This window comes from Culex pipiens, chromosome 2, assembly GCF_016801865.2.
Source record: "Culex pipiens pallens isolate TS chromosome 2, TS_CPP_V2, whole genome shotgun sequence".
NCBI classification, from domain to species: domain Eukaryota; kingdom Metazoa; phylum Arthropoda; class Insecta; order Diptera; family Culicidae; genus Culex; species Culex pipiens.
Window position 1 is genome coordinate 57382376 of NC_068938.1, and position 21125 is coordinate 57403500.

The 21125-nt window shown below is 35.3% G+C and overlaps 1 protein-coding gene across 1 annotated transcript in view; it reads right to left on the reverse strand.

The window, feature by feature from the left end:
• The window catches only part of LOC120421261 (uncharacterized), a 32751-nt gene extending 12158 nt beyond the window's left edge, over nucleotides 1-20593 (reverse strand). The window contains exons 1-4 of the mRNA XM_039584456.1: nucleotides 20552-20593; nucleotides 20004-20139; nucleotides 14722-14855; nucleotides 2627-2749 (exon numbers count right to left, since the gene is read on the reverse strand). Coding sequence (XP_039440390.1) covers nucleotides 2627-2749; nucleotides 14722-14855; nucleotides 20004-20139; nucleotides 20552-20593 — 435 coding nt within the window. The remainder of the gene's footprint in view (nucleotides 1-2626; nucleotides 2750-14721; nucleotides 14856-20003; nucleotides 20140-20551) is intronic.
• Nucleotides 20594-21125: the final 532 nt, after the last annotated feature.

Consider the following 21125-nt stretch of genomic DNA (forward strand, 5'->3'; position numbering starts at 1 on the left):
TCGATATCTCAGCAACTTATGGTCCGATTTACAATTTTAAAATATGAAACATTCGTGAAATTTTCTGATCTTTTCGAAAACAATATTTTCAAAAAAAAAAAGACTAACATTTCAAAAGGGCCAAAAATTAAATATTACGCCCTTTTGAAATGTTTGTCTTGGTTTAAAATTTTTGAAAATATTGTTTTCGAAAAGATCGGAAAATTTCACGAATGTTTCATATTTTAACATTGTAAATCGGACCATTAGTAGTTGAGATATCGACATTAGAAAATGGTCGGTTGTTTGGGTAAGACTAAAAAAACATCAATTTTCCTGTTTTTAAACACTTGCATGGCAATATCTCAGCAACTAAGGGTCGTATCAACAAAGTTCAAAAAAGCAAAATATAGACAATTTTCTCAAAAAATTTCAAGAGTGGGCAAACATGTGCACTTATTAAAAAAAAATAAAAACAGCGACTATTTTCAAAAAAGTCTCCTAAAAATGGATTTAACTTGAAAACGGTGCACTTTATCAAAATTTCACTAGGGTACTTTTTGATTGCAAATTCGATTTTACATCTAAAAATGAAGTTGAAAAATTTTTGCAACAAATATTTCGATTTAAAAAAAAACAGTATTGATTACAAAATTCATAACTCGGTCAATGATTTTTTGCACAACCTGGAAATTTCTGAAAAGTTGGCATTTGATGTCCACTAAAACATATCAAAAAAAATAAAAAAATAAAAAATAAAATAGTGATTTTTTGCAAATCAAGTTTTAGTGACAAAAAGTTAAATAAAAAATCACCAAAATTTTTTTACCGTGTATAAACTTTTTTCAGTGTAGTCCATATCCATACCTACAACTTTGCCAAAGACACCAAATCGATCAAAAAATTCCTTCAAAAGATACAGATTTTTGAATTTTCACATATCATTTTTGTATGGACAGCTGCCAGATTTGTATGGTAAATTATATGGACAGACTAATGATGCAAAATGGCTTCTTTGGGCATACCGAAGGCACCAAAAAAGTTTCAGTCGGATTAAAAAATACAAAAAAAAATCGAATGCCGAAATCTGAGAGAACTGCTCAGAAGTAACATTTAGTAGAAACATTCTCTTCCCTGAGTCATTATATCGTTGACTGGAGGAGCAAGCAATTAGAATATAGAATGAAAAATTTAATTCCATTGGATTAGAAAAAATATTTGAAAATAAATTTCTATTTAGAGTTAACAGTTTTCTTAGGAAATCTCAATTAATTTAGTAACATTTCCATTCTTGGTTATAACAATTTGACTACTTTTTTATTAAAAAAAAAAATATGCCTTAAGAATATTTTTTTTTTAATTGTTGAAGCCTAAGCTTGGTTTATTCAAGATTAAATGAATAATGTTATTGATTTATAAATCACAGTAGAAAAACATAACAGATTTTTCTGAGTCCTGTTTAATCTTCACGATATTTGATTGTTTTAATGGATATTTCCCGTGAAAATAAAAAAAAAAAACAATTTTTTGTTCTGATTTTGATTTTAATATAGTTTTTGAAAAGTGAGATGAAAATCTTTAAAAAATCTTACTTTGTAAAAAATCTACTTGGTCGCCGATAATTCAAGTTATTTCAATCATTTTGGCTGGACAAGATGTTAAGAGCGAGTCCACGAGCGAGCATGTCTGTCTGTCTGTCTGAAATTTTCAGGGGTTGTTTAACCTAAGTTTTAGCCTTTAAAGATTTTTGACGTTTTTGAACCTTCAAACTTTGTGTCCCCATTTGCCCCACTTACCGTTTACCTAGAGAGCTCATATTTTGGCCAGAAGCAAGTTTTATATGTACAAACAACCCCTGAAAATTTCAGGCAGATTGGTGAGGTCCAAACGACGTCCCATACAAAGGGGTATGCCCTGTTCGTGGACTCGCTCTTAAATATTGCAGCAATAAGGATTTCATTAAATGTAAAAAGATAAAATAGAAGCAATTCAGTGAAATCTTTTTAACTATCTTAGTTCAATATTTAAAAAGTTCAGTACAAAACTTTTGAACCCACATGCCCTACATTTTGTTTCAAAATATAAATAAAGATCAAATTCATACACAACGTGAAAACTTTTTGGAAATGAATATTTTTTTAGTTTATTGAAAAATAATATAAAATGAAGCATAACAAGTAGTTTCTGTAATTTCAAACAAGTAGTTCTGTAATTACAGTAGGAATTTTGATCGGCATTGATTCGATATTCTATGTTAATAATGAAACAAGCGTAAAGCTTTGTGATTTCCAAGATAACAATTTTACTTTAATTTTAAATTCAAGACTTAAAATTTAAAATAATGTATAGTAAATTTTCTGATATCTTCATATATTTTCAGATTAGGGCAACTGTATAGGCACTGCACTGTTGAAAGCAAAACGAAAAATGTCATTGTATGGAAACAAAAACAAATACTTTAAGGGGGTCAACATTTTTGTATGGTACTTTTAGATTTTAAATCCGACTTCACATCGGATCTCCTGAAAATTTCGCTACTGAGGAAGAACATACCTTCCACAAAACCACTAATTTTCACAGAAGCAAAACAAAAAAAAACCTGTAACTTTTCCTTCAAACGGTCACAAAAACACACAGACACACTCACCTTTAGCTTTCCGCCGAGGAAGTGGTGGGCGGTCACCACAAAGTGCAGCCCGATGACGGAAGTTTCCAAATCAGTTTTATGCTCCCGGAACGGCTTATGGATGCGAATATGTGAGGGATTAGCCTGTAAGAAGATTACGGTCTATAAGCAGGGTTGGCATTGGTTGGGGTATTTTTTCTCTTTCTCTTGGGGGTTTGGTCAGCCGTTTAGTTGGTGCCACTTTTCCACCCCGGGGTCGAAAAAGGTTAGGGTTTGGGGTGTAGGTGGAATATTTATTCTGAGACAATAATTTATATCCGCTTTGGTTTTCTCGCCTTGGTTTCATTTTCCGGTGGTTAACCGGAACAGCGAGTTTCGTATTGTCGGGGGTTGAGGTACATGACACGACATCCGTTTCTGCCGCTCACAGTGAATATTTTGTGACTCTTAAAAAAATAATAATTATTAATTCTTTCAAAACAATAAAGAAACTTAAAAAATATCAAAACAAAAGTGCTATTTTCAAAGCCATATTTTTTTAAATTTGTGGTTGTTTTCCACTGTTCCTCCCAAAAATTTCACCCACGGAAGGATTACGCCGTGTGGGCGGGGGCGGAAAATTGCTCCAGTGTCGCTGGCCGTTTAGCAGTTCGCCATAGTTTGACAGCCCACATGAACGAACACACGTGTCGTTTCACGCCTCCCCAACACATCGTGTACGGCAAAGTTGGCTCATTTTCGGCGGTTTTTCTCCCGGGGTGGAATGGGAAGAGTTGTTTTTGGCTGGTTGTTTTCGGGGGGTTTATCGTGCAAAACCGTGAGAACAAAAGCCGTTTTCCGGTATTTTGGTGAGGAGGGTGCAAGTGGGTTCATGTCGCCACTTTTCGAAGCTTTGCCTCCTCATCCCCTCCCAGGTCCTCCTGTTTGGCCTCCTCCGAGGAGGATTGTGTCGACATTAAGGAAATTGAGGATTAAGGATATGATTTGTGGTTTGGCACGCTCGGGTTTTGCTCTGGTTTGGGAGGTACAAGAAGGACATTTTTACTGCCCTCCATGTTTTATAGTGGTGTTTAGGATTTGTTCCAGGAGGGTTGCGTACTTTTGTTGTTGTTGTTGTTATTCATTGAGGGTCGTAATGTGGCCGAAAGTGGTGACCGGATCGAATTTTATGGACTGACCGTCCGGGTGTGATTTGTTGGAGCATGACTCGGAAAGATCGTTTGGGGACCGTTTTATTAAGGTAATGGGTTTGACGCTGATTCGAACAATGGCCGCAGGAAGCCATTTAAATCATGTTGCACTTTTTTTTTGTATTTTTGGGATTTTTCATAACCGGAAACATAGATTATTATCGAATTTTGTTACACAGAATTTTCCTATTTTTTATTGGGGGAAAATGCTGAAAATTTTCTTTTCCTGCTTAAGCTATTGTGTAGGAAATTGATTAAATTGTGGTTAATAGAGTTAATTTAAAACTTAATTTTCAGTAAGTTTATTTAGTTAAAATTTGAAACCTTACAAACCGTTTAATTTTTTTTGGGTCATTTTTTAAAACTAGTTCAATAAATTCCTTTGACATCATATCTAATTTGAAAATCATACTTTGGATTCATGGACATAATTATCCTTTATAACAAAGTTTCACAGGAATTTTGGCTTTTAAGTATGTTGGGTGAGAATGTCTCATGTTAAACACCGTATAGAACAGAAGTGCGACACACGAAAATGCGATGAAAATGATAAGAAAGTAAGGAATTTATGCAAAAAGGAAAATGATCACTCAATTCAAGAAATTGCGATTTTTGATCCCTATTTAAACTCAATGTGCATGATTTTTAAATTCAAAACTCAACAAAACATCGAACGTCTCATTCCAATCTCCAATCTTTTGGTCTACAAAAGATATTTTCAGTGAAATTCGAAAATATTGTTTCGGCGCATTATCGTATGTCGTACTATCTTTTCGATACAGTCGATCAGAAAGTTGTATAAAACAGTCCAAATCGATCATTCCGTTCACTGCTTTCATGAGATTTTTTTCAAACAATATTTTGCAGTTTCAATTTCTCCAAACCTTTCTAAAATGAAATAAAAAAATATAAATGTTTATTTAATTGATAAATTTTAATTTTTATTTAAAAAAAATGATAATTTTTTCCGCTGAAACATTTTATAAATGTTAATAATTCAAGAGGTGAACTTTTTCCATTTTTTCTGGTCAACACAGTGGTTCTCAACCTTATTCGATTCCTTCCCCCCTTAGCTAATTGTCAAAAACCTCATTCCCGCTTTGAATTTTCAACAAATTGGTATCAATGCAGACATATCAAAATGTAGACTGTAATGTTTGTACTTTCGCATCAATTTACAAAAAAATCAAAGCATTTCTTTCAACCAATGGAAATGGAAAATAACTTTTTGTTGTTTGAAAGAAAACAAAATATTTCAAAAAATGTAATTTGAAAACATATTAATTTATAACAGCTCAAAAATTAATGCTTAAAAGTTGCAAAAATCAAAGATTTTTTTTTGTAAAATATGTACTAAATATATTGAATGAATAAAAAACATCACAAATATTTTTATTTGCTCATGTTTATAAAAACTCAAATGACTATGTATTTTCAAAAAAAAAAAAAAATGTCGTGTTTAATAAATAACAACTCAGGATTGAAACAATCCAAACACTCAAGGAAATAATAAATAGAAAATATTTTTCAAGAGCTGCCCAATTTGATAGAATATGAAAACTCACATGAATTTTGAATTGAGTACGGCTCATATTCGAAAATTTTAACAAAAATATTTCAGAGCTGTTCATGCCTCAACCAATGAGAAAATTCCAGGAAAATGGGTGAAAACCATTTCAACTGTTCGGGAAATACAACAAAACACAAAACATATTTATAAAAATATCATCTTCCAAAAAGACGGGTAGTCTTTAAAGAAAAGCAAAATTAAACTCAAAAAAATATTTAAAACTTGTTACTTTTAAAGAACTGTTTATGCCTAAAATAATAAAAAAAAGCTTGTATCCATTTCCAATTGGTTTTTTTGCACAATTCGTCTTAAATTCTAATTTTTCAATATATTTTTTTTAATTTTAAGTTATTGACAGCTATATTTGAAAAATTATTGTAATAAGTCATTCAAAGAATCTGGTACTTTCTCGAAATATTAAAGTTTTTTACGAAAAGTTTTTAAAACATTTGATCATTTGATTCTTATAGCATCCTCATGTTTGATTCGTCAACTTAACCGCATTTCACTAGAACACATCAACTTAAATTTTATAAGGAAAAATACAATTACATAAGGCAGTTTTATATTTTGTGGGATTTTTGAAAAGAATCTCCACAACTAGGCGCAAACACCGTACCAAATCGAATTAGCACCCGACACTAACTTCACCGCGGTATGAAAATCTTTCTCGAGATACAGATTATTTTCTTATCCTTTTGTTTAGATAGGAATCGATGCAGAAAATTTAAACTAAACTATAAATAAAATGGAAAACATAAATCTATTTTTTAAGGGAATGAACTTATTTCAAAACATGCATAATAAGCCTAATATGTTGTTAGAAAACAATCAATCAGGGAGCGATCTTAAATAACGTTATGCAATCTGTTATACCTTTGCTAACACAAATGCTCAGAACAAATATAAAACTTTTCATTTTAAGGAGGGAGGGCCTTTGCTGAGCTCCCTAGGTTGATTGCAAATTTATTTTGATTTATTGAATTTTCTGATTATAAAAAGCAATTTTAAACAACGCAGTCAATCCGTTTTGACATAATATGCCTAGCTATCCTCTTCATAAGCTGCCCAATTGACCACGACGAATAGTTTCACACTTGTTGTTATCCGTCCAACTATTCCAAAACATCAGCACCCCCCTCGCTCCCTCGCATCAAAGTGAAAAACTAAACCGTTCTACTTCCTTTGTTTCTCAAAATCGGTTAAACTTTCCGATAAACAATTTGCCAAACGCCCAACGCCAGAGAGAGCGAGATGCTGGTCCTTGTTGAACTTTTACCCAAAAGTCACCGACCGACCCGGTTTCGACCATCGCCACCAAACTGAAAAGTGGACCTCTTTCGAACTTTTCCTTTCATCTATCCAAAGTTGGAAACTTAAGCTTTTCCACCCTTCCCCCTTCGGGGGGTCAAACCCAGGTTGGTTGAATGCAAATTGTTATCTCTTGGTTTCGTTGGTGAAAGACACCCTTCTTCCCTTAACCGAATCCTTTCAAAAGTTTTCAGCAGAATGCGAAACTGGTCATCGGTGGGCCTATCAGACTATGGGTAAAAAAATGCCGGAAGGATTTTCGTGTTCTTGGGGTGGGAAATTTCTGGAACAAAAGTTATTACATCGGAAGGTTGAAGTTGAGCCCAATGAAAATCACCACACCGGAAAGGCACCTGGGGGTATTCGATTTCTGATTTTTTTTGTTCGAATCTCGAAAGGACAACCTAACTTTTGGTGCCTCCGGCAAGGGACGGCCTTTCATTGTCCAAGGTTTTATGGCTGGGTGAGTTGCGTTCCTAATTTGATTATAATCTCTGGAAGGGTCATTGAATGATGAAATAAAATATTTTGAAACAAGATGATGGCCATGTTACATGATTGGAAACAAAAGTCAATCAAAACAATGCAATCTGAATTCATGTTAAGCTAATTGAAACGAAAAGATAGTTCTGATTGTAAATTTCAGATAACTGTAATCTAATTTCAAACTTCTTTTGTAATGAGACCTCTGGTTAATTTTTTTTATAGTGAAAAATGTTTACTTTACAAAAAGATGTTTATTTTTTCCTAATCTATATGGATAGGAAAAAAGGAATTAGAACAAAAACAATCACCCAAAGCAAAGCTTTCTCCTCCAACTTTCCATTGAGCATGAGCATGAGCATGAGCATGAGCATGGTTGACTGCCAATGAGCTGCTACTCCGTTATTGACAGATCAGCTGAAGTTAAACAATGAATCAAAAATGATCAGTGGGAGCCAACCATCCGTTCACTGTTTAACCTCTGAAGATCCCTACTTTATTAGTCAATACCGGCGCCCTCCCAAGAAGCCTGCAGTTCAACGAAAGGGAGGAATGTTAGTCCGATAGTTGAAGTTGCAGACTCATCAAGCACATAGTTTTTCGCTATATACTTGTTGATACCGCATGAGACCGTTGAATCCACAGCATCTCCTTCAAGCATCACGTGATTAATTTTTTTTTTGGTTAGTAGGATAAGGTATTGGCTTTTCGATGCCTCCCGAGCTACGACGCTATGGGGAGGACTTTCATAACAGACCCGTCGGCGAGCCTTCCGAGCAACGATGCTATGGGAATGTCTTTCTGGTTAACACACAAAATCACTCACACACAGTTATTTTGCTCCACTATTAACTCGACTTTCCAAATTGTCAGTGCGTCTTTCAAACATTATATAGAAATGGCTTTTTCACAGCAAAAAAATAAAACCTTATTCAAAAAATTTAAGCACAATCCACCCGACGCCGTGCCTTCCGATCAACGATGATATAGTAAGGGCTTTGAAAATCACAAAACAATTAATTAAGTTTACAAAAGCACAAAAAAATCACCAATTACTCGACGAAAAAGACAAAAATAATTCAGTAAAGTAAGCGCGTGGCCTCACCGCCCGCAATCGACTGAAGTACTAAACACAATTAACACCCAGTTACTTTGGAACACAATTAATACGACAAACTCAACCGGCGGCGTGCCCTCCGATCAACGATGATAAAGGAAGGACTGATATTATTATTACTAGCAAGAAACACACACAATTCACGACAAAAGGCACACAAAAAAAATCACTTTTCACTCCGAATATTTTTTACGACCACGCGCTCCCTTTACAAATTATGCACTAACCCCATACGAACAGCGACACAAAAGCACACAAAAAAATTAACCTGAATAATCACGACTTCGCGTCCCCACTTCCAGCGCACCAATGATGCTATTATTCGATTAACACAATCACTCATCCCATACGAACAGCGACACAAAAACACACGAAAAAAAATTAACCTGAATAATCACGACTTCGCGACCCACTTCCAGCGCACCAATGATGCTATTATTTGATTAACACAATCACTCATCCCATACGAACAGCGACACAAAAGCACACGAAAAAAATTAACCTGAATAATCACGACTTCGCGTCCCCAATTCCAACGCACCAATGATGCTATTATTTGATTAACACAATCACTCATCCCATACGAACAGCGACACAAAAGCACACGAAAAAAATTAACCTGAAAAATCACGACTTCGCGTCCCCACTTCCAGCGCACCAATGATGCTATTATTCGATTAGCACAATCACTCATCCCATACGAACAGCGACACAAAAGCACACCAAAAAATTAACCTGAATAATCACGACTTCGCGACCCACTTCCAGCGCACCAATGATGCTATTATTTGATTAACACAATCACTCATCCCATACGAACAGCGACACAAAAGCACACGAAAAAAATTAACCTGAATAATCACGACTTCGCGTCCCCACTTCCAGCGCACCAATGATGCTATTATTCGATTAACACAATCACTCATCCCATACGAACAGCGACACAAAAGCACACGAAAAAAAATTAACCTGAATAATCACGACTTCGCGACCCCAATTCCAACGCACCAATGATGCTATTATTTGATTAACACAATCACTCATCCCATACGAACAGCGACACAAAAGCACACGAAAAAAATTAACCTGAAAAATCACGACTTCGCGTCCCCACTTCCAGCGCACCAATGATGCTATTATTCGATTAACACAATCACTCATCCCATACGAACAGCGACACAAAAGCACACGAAAAAAATTAACCTGAATAATCACGACTTCGCGTCCCCACTTCCAGCGCACCAATGATGCTATTATTCGATTAACACAATCACTCATCCCATACGAACAGCGACACAAAAGCACACGAAAAAAAATTAACCTGAATAATCACGACTTCGCGACCCCAATTCCAACGCACCAATGATGCTATTATTTGATTAACACAATCACTCATCCCATACGAACAGCGACACAAAAGCACACGAAAAAAATTAACCTGAAAAATCACGACTTCGCGTCCCCACTTCCAGCGCACCAATGATGCTATTATTCGATTAACACAATCACTCATCCCATACGAACAGCGACACAAAAGCACACGAAAAAAATTAACCTGAATAATCACGACTTCGCGTCCCCACTTCCAGCGCACCAATGATGCTATTATTCGATTAACACAATCACTCATCCCATACGAAAAGCGACACAAAAGCACATAAAAAAATTAACCTGAATAATCACGACTTCGCGTCCCCACTTCCAGCGCACCAATGATGCTATTATTCGATTAACACAATCACTCATCCCATACGAACAGCGACACAAAAGCACACGAAAAAAATTAACCTGAAAAATCACGACTTCGCGTCCCCACTTCCAGCGCACCAATGATGCTATTATTCGATTAACACAATCACTCATCCCATACGAACAGCGACACAAAAGCACACGAAAAAAATTTTTCTCCTCCAACTTTCCATTGAGTTCAATTACCGGAAGCGATCTTCACTTTCTTTTCCGACAATGGACTTTGCGTTTACTTTTGAGGGAAAAGTCAAAAAGCCCATTTCGGTGCATTCGACAGCGCAGTGAACCAGATTTTCTTTTCCTTCCCACTTCAAACAGCTCAATATTTAAGTTGGACTTTGTAATTATGCTCGCGGTTCAGCGAACTTGCTTGAATCGTACTTTTCCAAGTGGGAGAGGCTGTTCAACAGGCATAACGGTGTAGCATTTTCCAATAATATGTAGGAGGACTTTGAGCAGAAAAGTTACAGTTTCTTCTTTGGAAGCATTCAGGTATGAAATAAGATTTTCCAATGCCTCCAGGAAGCGGTATCTGAACTTCCGATCGGGCATTGTCTTCGGGAATCTTGTTTTTGTTTGAGGAAAATCTGAGAAAAAGTTAACGTTGGCAGGTAGGTTTCGAGAAACTCCACCGACTGAAGACGATGATTGATATGTTGAGTGGTTTATGATGAGGTACGAATCAGTTATAGGAAGTTTCTTAAAAATATCTGGGTGGGTGACTTTAAGCCTGCGTGCATTTCACGGCTGTGTCTATTGTCGTAATTTATAATAAAATGCGTCATATTTGAAAAAAAAAAAAACATCATCAACCATTTTTCAAACCACAAAACAAATCATGTTACTTTGACCAATTATGGTTTTAGTTTTTTTATCTAACAATTTTAATTGATTAGATTCCTCTCAACCACATTAAAACGGTTCCCCAGTGCATATTTAATGCCACTGTCTGTCTCATGAGCTTGAAAAACACTCCACAAATGAACAACCCACAAAAAACCCGTTCCTGGTGTTGCCGACGAACTTTAAATTCCCTTGAAAATCTACCCCGGTTGAAACATCACCGACCATTAATTTATTCCACAACAAAGTAGACCACAGAGACCAATCAACAATCATTCATCCGACCGGGGTCCGCTGTCCTTATGCCTCGGTTCCGACCTCAACCCAGTTCCCAAGGTTTCTCTCCGCCTTGCAAGTTCGGTGCAACTGTTTTTATGTTGCCCAACCACACTCACACAACACACTCAGTGCAATTCCCAATTACACCAAAGACATAAAATAAGCATAAAAGCATCATCGTTTTGCCCCCACCAAACCTTCTTCCTGTGCCGTGGCCGCGCCATAAAGTGGAGAAGGGATTTAAAGTTTTTCGCCACCAACAGCAACAACACTACAATCGCACCGAAAGCTTCCTGGGAAGGAGTCCCGCGGGAATGGTGTCGTCTGAAATATGATGCCCACCGTGAGTGAGCGGATTCTGGGGCAGGTTTTGAGGGTCAGGAATTCTTGAACGATGCAAATTGTTAGGAATGGGTTCACATTACAGAAAATATAGACTGGAACACCGAAAATACTCTTGCGCGAGATGGTTGTTTAGCGCGTTTCTGCCGCTGTCAGTTTTGCGTGTTCCTGAAAACGTTTGAAGGAACACGCAGAATCTTCCGACGGAGATGATTTCAAGCTCGTCGGCAAATCCAAGAAGAGAAAAACCAGTGAAGTTATCGTTATCAACAGCAAAAAGTTCAACCCGCTTAAGGAGGAAGAAAACAACAACAGCAATCCAGCTGCGCCGGATGTTCCAGCATCCGGTGGGTCGGCTGAGAAACGAAAGCACCCGCCTTTGGTGGTGAAGCACACAAGCTGGGACAACAAGTTGATGCCTTGTCAAGTCGGTTTACTAGTTGACTCGGTTTGGCATCAAATTAACCTGCTTTGCCAGTGATGATTTCGACAGTGCACTGTGAGAGAAGACCTGCACGCAGCAAGTAAAGGTTGTTGCTTACTTGATCTAAAAGTACGGGTCAAAGTGATTCTTGTCAGCATTTTTTGTAACATTTGAAGATCCCCGGTCCAAACCTGGTCGCAGCACCTAAAAGGACCTAATAACAATAGGTTAAGAATAAAACAAAAAAAAAACCTCTTTTCCTCTCCTCATTACCACCGAGCAATTCTCTGAGATTTCGGTCATTCGATTTTTTTTTTGTATTTTTTAATCCGGCTGAAACCTTTTTGGTGCCTTCGGTATGCCCAAAGAAGCCATTTTGCATCATTAGTTCGTTCAAATAATTTTCCATACAAATTTGGCATCTGTTCATACAAAAATGATATGTGAAAATTCAAAAATCTGTATCTTTTGAAGGAATTTTTTGATTTTTTGATGATTTGCAAAAAAAAAATATTTTTTTTTTCTGATATGTTTTAGAGGACATAAAATGTCAACTTTTCAGAAAATTTCCAGAATGGAAAAAAATCTTAGACCGAGTTATGATTTTTTGAATCAATACAATTTTTTTCAAAAAATCGAAACATTGGTCGCAAAAATTTTTCAACTTCATTTTTCGATGTAAAATCTAATTTTCAATTAAAAAGTACTCTAGTGAAATTTTGATAAAGTGTACCATTTTCTTTTTATAGCATTTTTAGATAACAATTTTCAAAATGGTTGCAGTTATTCATTTTTTTTAAATTAGTGCCCATTTTTGCCGACTTTTGAAAAAAATATTTTTGAAAAGCTGAAATTCTCTATATTTTGCTTTTTTGAACTTTGTTGATACGACCCTTAGTTGCTGAGATATTGGCATGCAAAGGTTTAAAAAAGGAAAATTGATGTTTTCTTAGTCTCATCCAAACAACCCACCATTTCCTAATGTCGATATCTCGAGATCAGCTGATCAGCAATTAATGGTCCGATTTCCAATGTTAATATATGAATCATTCGTGAAATTTTCTGAACTTTTCGAAAAAAAATATTTAAATTTTTTTCTGAATCAAGACTAATATTTATAAAGGCCAAACTTTTAATATTTTGCACTTTTGAAATGTTAGTTTTGATTTTTTTAATTTCACGAATGTTTCATATTTTAACATTGGAAATCGGACCATTAGTTGCTGAGATATCGATATTAGACAATTTTCCTTTTTTTAACCTTTGCATGGCAATGTCTCAGCAACTAAGGGTCGTATCAACAAAGTTCCAAAAAACAAAATATAGAGAATTTCAGCTTTTCAAAAATATTTTTTTCAAAGGTGGGCAAACATGGGAACTAATTTAAAAAAAATTAATAACTGCGACTATTTTGAAAAAAAGTTACCTGAAAATGGCTATAAATAGAAAACGGTACACTTTATCAAAATTTCACTTAAGTACTTTTTGATTGCAAATTCGATTTTACATCGAAAAATGAAGTTGAAAAATGTTTGCGACCAATATTTCGATTTTTGAAAAAAAATCAGTATTGATTCAAAAAATCATAACTCGGTCAAAGATTTTTTGCCCATTCTGGAAATTTCTGAAAAGTTCGCATTTGATGTCCTCTAAAACATATCAGAAAAAATAAAAAAATAAAATAGTGTTTTTTGCAAATCAAGAAAAACAATGTAAATGGGCCAAAGCCGAAGTGTAAATAAACAGTCTGTCCTGCTTACGTCAGTGGATGTTTACATTAGGAACGAGCAGGGCAGACTCTTTGTTTACACTTCGGCTTTGGCCCATCTACATTGTTTTGCTTGAAATCAAGGTTTAGTGAAAGAAAGTGAAATCAAAAATCACCAACATTTTTTTTATCGTGTATCATTTTTTCAGTGTAGTCCAAATCCATACCTACAACTTTGCCGAAGACACCAAATCGATCAAAAAATACCTCCAAAAGGTACAGATTTTTGAATTTTCACATATCATTTTTGTATGGACAGCTGCCAAATTTGTATGGAAAGTTATACGAACGAACTAATGATTTGGCTTCTTTGAGCATACCAAAGGCACCAAAATAGTTTCAGCCGAATTAAAAAATACAAAAATTAAAATTGAAGAAAAAAGACCGATTCCGTAGAGAACTGCTCTGCCCATGATCGCATAAATGTCCCATATGCATTTTCGTCACTTTTGAGTTATTGATGCAGTTTGGTTCAAAATCGTGTGCTCTTTCAAAAGAGCCTATAACATCCAGTACTTTGTTCTAGAAATCAGGAGGAAATCCAGTTTTTTCGTGAAAACTTAACACGTAGCCTTATGTGTGGGACAAACTTGTTTAGCGTTTTTCTCAGCTTGCTGTTTTTGTATATGGGACATTTATGCGAACATGGGCTGTGCTCCACTCTTACCATCATCAACCCTTCAACAGTGCTCAACCACGAAAGCCGCCACAAAACGGTGATCGGTTCCAAATCACCCTCTCTTTTTCTTTCATTGCAGTTTTATACGAGAACGAAAGACTCAGCTGTGAGAGCGTGTGGACGAGGAAAAGCGGAGAAATGATAAAAAAAGTCCTCTCGTATGACAATGCCCAGTTGTGCTGTACTTAAAACTTATCAAGAACGGAAGATTTTTTAAACATTTATTTAAAAAAATTCGAAAATTTTATTGTTATATGGAAAAATTATAAAAAAAACTCAATAAGTTGATACAGAAACGGAGGTCGTGCCACGGTCATAAACTCGTTAAACTCTGCTTCAACCGAAACGAAACACTGCTCACCTGTACTTCGTTGATGTACCACGTCAGGTTGGCCGCCGGCCGCGAGTGCGCCGAACTGCAGTTGCCTCGGACAATGTCCCCGGCCCGGTACCGGGGCCGAATGCCGTGTATCATCGGCCCGTGTTTGGGAACCTCTGAAATGTGATGTTTTAAACAAAGGGAAAGTTGTAGGAAAAACAAAGCACGCATAAATTTCCAATAAATCGGTAATTTGTTAAATGGGGAAAAATTCTCGAAATGTGACTTTTATTTGCCTCAGCTATAAACTCATCCCATTTGGGGAACCTGATACGTTCCGAAAAACCCGAACGAAAATTGCAAATTAATTAATTAACCAGTCGGAAAATTATAATAATGGCATCATTTATCAACGCGTGCACATCAAATGATCAGATTATTTGAATCTTTTCGATAATGTTCGAAGAAGGGAGAGGGTGAAAATTGATATTGAAATCAGTGGAAAATAGTCCCGACCTTCCCGCCCAAAAAAAGCTGACGACGTGTGACATTTTCAACTCTTTCCATCATCAGTTTGAGTAGAGTTTCAATAAGCCTCGCGCTCTTTGTCATTTTGGGAAAATGATTGGTTCCACCGTCAGACACCACTATAATGATGGAAAGCGGCGGGAAATCCAAACTGGGAATGCAAACACGAATTGGGACCCCTCGTCCCCACAAAAGTATCATAATTGAATGATGCGAACCAATTATCGGAAATAATTTATGACGAGCTCGTTAATTCCAACATATGCAAGCGTGCGAATGGGGTCCAGCAGCCGAGTATACGATTGAGCTGAGAGAGAAATGCAATGCTGCGATGATGTACCTGCCACGGAATGCGTCGTGATAATTAATTGTTTAATTAATTAACATGCAAAAGGTAAACAACAACAGCGAGCGAAAGTTTTGGAATAATGTTGAGCTCCCAGGTTGATGCATTATTGTCATTATTGTGAGCCGAACAGAATAGTCGTTTAGTGACGATAGGCACATTTTTTGATAATCTTCCGTCGGAGTGGAAAACAAATTTCTACTCAGCCTTAAACTTAGGTAAGGTCGTTAGGTCATTCCAGGTTTAGAAGTCGTCTCCCTGGCGTTGATACAAAAAACAATAAATCAAAATCTCTTGGAAATGATCTCAAAATCAACGAAAAATCGCTTCCACAGAGAGAAAATAAAATCATTTTTTCAACAGTGAGTCTTGCATTACACTTGATCCAATTTAAAATAGAACAAAACATTGCGTAAAAAAATATAATTTGTTCAATTTATCAGTTTGAAATCACAGCTCGTGTACCAGCAACGCCACAATGCGTATTAAAACATAACCACAAACTAGCCAACCAGGTTCGCGCACAAAACGGCGACAGTGTGAAAACACTCTGTAAATATCTGCCCCACACCACAAAACATCACCCTACCCCAGTTGCTCGCAGCGGGAGGTTTTCAAAATTGATAAATAATGAAACCATTTTCCGGGGTTAATTATACGGTTTAATTTTAAAATTATCACTCGCGACTCCCGCGCAGCTTCCTGCCTCTGATTGGTTGGTGGTGGCAATGCCAACCGCACACACACGCACACACATACACACGAGAACCTGTCACATTTGCAAACTCTCCAATAAAAACACTCTCACACAGTCGGTGATGGCACTTACACGCATGTAGCGACACGTGAACATGGCCGTGAACATTGTCACTCCGAGCGGTAACCGGACCGTATCACAATCTCACAAACCTACACACCACCACAGACAGACTGGAGTTATGGACAAGTTTGGGGAAAGGACAAAAAAAAACACACGTTGAACCCTTTGAGGTCCAAATCTTCTAGGAAAAAATCGTTGCTAAAGAAAAAAAAACTGACTTAATCCACCATTGTAATAGGTTTGGACACAATTTCACCTAATTTTCTTAGAATCGGAATTACAAAGAACATAAATATCACTAAGTGGCCATAACATGAGACAGGGCTGCCAGATTTTTTAAATTTTTAGACACGCTTAAAAGGTTTTCAATTACTTAACCACACATAGAAAAAAGTTGAATGGAAAGTTGAAAATTTGATTTGTTGAAGATCTTATCTCAAAAAAGTACTTAAATATCACTTAAGTTTTTATAACTTGAGACAGGATTGCCAAATCTTCGATCGTTTGGCATCGTTGGAAAGGTTTTTCGATTACCTTACTTACAATGGATTCGGACATAGTTCACATACATTTAGGTGAGATAAGCCCTAAAAAAAAATACATTAATATCACTTATGTGGTCATAACTTAATACAGGGTTGCCAGGTCTATAATGTTTTGAACTCGTTTGGAAGGTCTTTCGATTACCTATACAGCGATAGGTTTGATGATGGATCCGGAAATAGTTTTCGTACAGATAAGTGAGATCCGTTTCTGAAAAGTACTTAAATATCAAAAGTGGCTACAACTTGAGACAGGGTTGCCAGATCTCCATGTTTTGGACTCGTTTGAAAGTTTATTTTACTACCTATCCGACGAAATATAACATGAAGATATTTGGAAGGATATATGGTAATTTTTCTAACATCCGGATATTTGCGAAAACACATTTGTTTATATAACTTTTGAACTACTTATCGAAACATAAATGTTGTTGGAACTCGATCTAAAAGACTCTAAACCGACTAAAATGCGACTAGATTGGCTTAAATCGGTTCAGCCAGTTCTGAAAAAAATGAGTGACATTTTTGGTTACAAACAACAACAAATACTTGAAATTCCCAAATTACATATTTTTCAATTTTCGATTTTTAAATTTGTTTCAGGGGGCTAAAAACGACATCTTTTGAGCCTTAGTTCGTGATGGTGCAAAATTTCGTAAAGAGATATGATCTTTTGAAAAAAAAAAAAACTAAATTTTAAATATTGAAAATCTAAATTGAACTTGCAATCGAAAGGTACTTAACTTTTTGTTGAATAAAATGTGCCGTTCTCACTTTTGAGTACTTTTTTCGATTTCTTTTCGTTTTTTTGCAATTCAAAAATACTTTTCTAAAGAAGGGCTTCAAATGGCATTGAAACTTTTGTTAATTTTTTTAAACTTTTCAATTAAAATAATTTATATTTTTAAATCAGGCTTAATTTATGCACAATATTTAAAATAGATAATTTTCCTTAAATCATACTCCGGATAAAATTTTAAAATTAAGAAAATTTCACAAAAGTTTAAATTTTTGACAGCGAAAATCTATGGCTTTGAATTTTGGAACATGTCATTTTATGGGAAATTTAATGTACTTTTCGAATCTTCATTGACCCAGAAGGGTAATTTTTTCATTTAGAACAAAATTTTTCATTTTAAAATTTCGTTTTTTTTTATAAAATTGCAGGGTTATTTTCTAGAGTGTAACAATGTTCAACAAAGTTGTAGAGCAGACAATTAAAAAAAAAATGATGCATAAACATAAGGGGTTTGCTTATAAACATCACGAGTTATCGCGAATTACGAAAAAAAAGTTTTGAAAAAGTTGGTCGTCGTCAATCATGGCCGTTCATCGTCACCCGTGACAGACACGGACGACGAAACCAAGAGAAACACAAAAAGTAACATTTTCAAAACTTTTTTTTTTCGTAAAATCGCGATAACTCGTGATGTTTACAAGCAAACCCCTTATGTATATATATCAAAATTGTTTCAATTGTCTGCTCTACAATTTTGTAGAACATTGTTACACTCTAAAAAATGATCCTGCAAAGTTAGAAAAATCACGAAATTTTAAAATGAAAAATTTTGTTCTAAATGAAAAAAATGACCCTTCTGGGTCAATGTAGATTCTAAAAGTACATTAAATTTCCCATAAAATGACATGCTCAAAAAAAAAATTACAGTCAAGTAATGGAAAATGGCAGAGCTTTTAAAACTTTTTTAGTGTTTTTTTCGATGAAAAATACGTTTTTTTCGGAATTCTTAGTACGCCATCAAATTGGGCGTCTAATTTTACGTAAAAGTCCCTTTGACACCAAATTTCTATCTCATCATCGTTTCAGGCTGCAAATTATTGAAAAACACCTCTTTTTTCGCATGTTCAAAAATGGAAGGGGTCGTACCGCCCCTCCGTCACGAGATATCAAAAAACGGACCTCGGATTCGTGATCAGGGACAAAAGTTACCCCTTAGGATAAAGTTTCACGCAAATCGAAGAGGGGTCGGGGCAACTGCTGTGTGAGTTGGCGGAGAATTACCCAAATGATAAATGATAAATGATAAATGATAAATGATAAATGATAAATGATAAATGATAAATGATAAATGATAAATGATAAATGATAAATGATAAATGATAAATGATAAATGATAAATGATAAATGATAAATGATAAATGATAAATGATAAATGATAAATGATAAATGATAAATGATAAATGATAAATGATAAATGATAAATGATAAATGATAAATGATAAATGATAAATGATAAATGATAAATGATAAATGATAAATGATAAATGATAAATGATAAATGATAAATGATAAATGATAAATGATAAATGATAAATGATAAATGATAAATGATAAATGATAAATGATAAATGATAAATGATAAATGATAAATGATAAATGATAAATGATAAATGATAAATGATAAATGATAAATGATAAATGATAAATGATAAATGATAAATGATAAATGATAAATGATAAATGATAAATGATAAATGATAAATGATAAATGATAAATGATAAATGATAAATGATAAATGATAAATGATAAATGATAAATGATAAATGATAAATGATAAATGATAAATGATAAATGATAAATGATAAATGATAAATGATAAATGATAAATGATAAATGATAAATGATAAATGATAAATGATAAATGATAAATGATAAATGATAAATGATAAATGATAAATGATAAATGATAAATGATAAATGATAAATGATAAATGATAAATGATAAATGATAAATGATAAATGATAAATGATAAATGATAAATGATAAATGATAAATGATAAATGATAAATGATAAATGATAAATGATAAATGATAAATGATAAATGATAAATGATAAATGATAAATGATAAATGATAAATGATAAATGATAAATGATAAATGATAAATGATAAATGATAAATGATAAATGATAAATGATAAATGATAAATGATAAATGATAAATGATAAATGATAAATGATAAATGATAAATGTTAAATGAAAAATAATAAAATTACTTAGATTTGTAATTGCATGTAGAAACTGCGTTGACAGGGTCACTCGCAGCCGTTGTTTTGCACACACTTACCGCAGACTTCCAAATCGCCGGTCACAATCATGGTGTGGAAGGAGGGCGCGTCCGCGGACACCTCGCAGCTGTACTTGCCCGACGAGGCCACATTCAGCCCGACCAGCATCAGCTGGCTCTCGTTGGAGGCCACGCGCTGCAAAAAAAAAAAAAGATAAAAAAATGAAATTATTGTTTGTAAAAAAAAGTGTACCATGTCCCACAATTCGGTTTTGGTTAGGAATGTGTCACGCGCGTTCCAATTATGTGTCCAATGGTGACAGATGAACATGGGCAACAGTAATTATAGCCAAGTGGGATTTGGACGCGGTGCGGTGGGAGGCTCCTCATCTCATCTCGGGTTTGCTCACGTGTGAGATAATCGCGGTTTTCACGCGGTAATGAACATTGCGATGGTTGATTTAGTCGATTCAATCGAGTGATATTAAAGCAAATTTGGTCGAAGCTGTTGAATTTCTGGGAAATATTCTTTAAGAGCTTTTTTTTGTGTTTCAATTTGCCTTGTAACGTCGCAGTTTGCAGCCAATAGCAAACGCTGTCCCAAATACCAGGATTTCTCCCATCGTCCTCATCATCATCTGTTCACCCATTTCAGATGAAATCGAGCCAGAGAATGTCTCAAATTTGGGCCATCATTTGGTGCAAAATGAAAATTCGACCCTCTACCGACTTCCCCAACTTGTTCCCAGATTCCTAAATATTAGTCAGCTCTGTAATATTAGCCATTTCAAATTTTCAACAGCAATTTCACACTCCCCCGGCCCCCGAAATTTTCTCCTCACTGGAAAAACTTGCTCCCAGTAAAAGACTGCTGCCTGTTTGGCAGTAATTCCATGCCAGGTCGCAATATCGCAAATATGAATTGCTTTCTCACTCTCGAGAGTCGAGCTTTGGCGCGTAATTTCCAACGTCGTCTTGGAACTTTGGAGACGGAGAAAGTTTCCTTGTTTTGGCAGTGAGCGGCGACAACTCATCTTCTTAAGGGAGCAAAGTCGAAATGCCAACGCGGAAAATGACGCCGGCGACGACCGGGAATTGTTGCTGAAATTACTCCAACTAGTCTTATTAATTGTTTGCTGGTGGGTCGGTAATTAGAAAACTTCTCGTTGGCTGCTTATGATG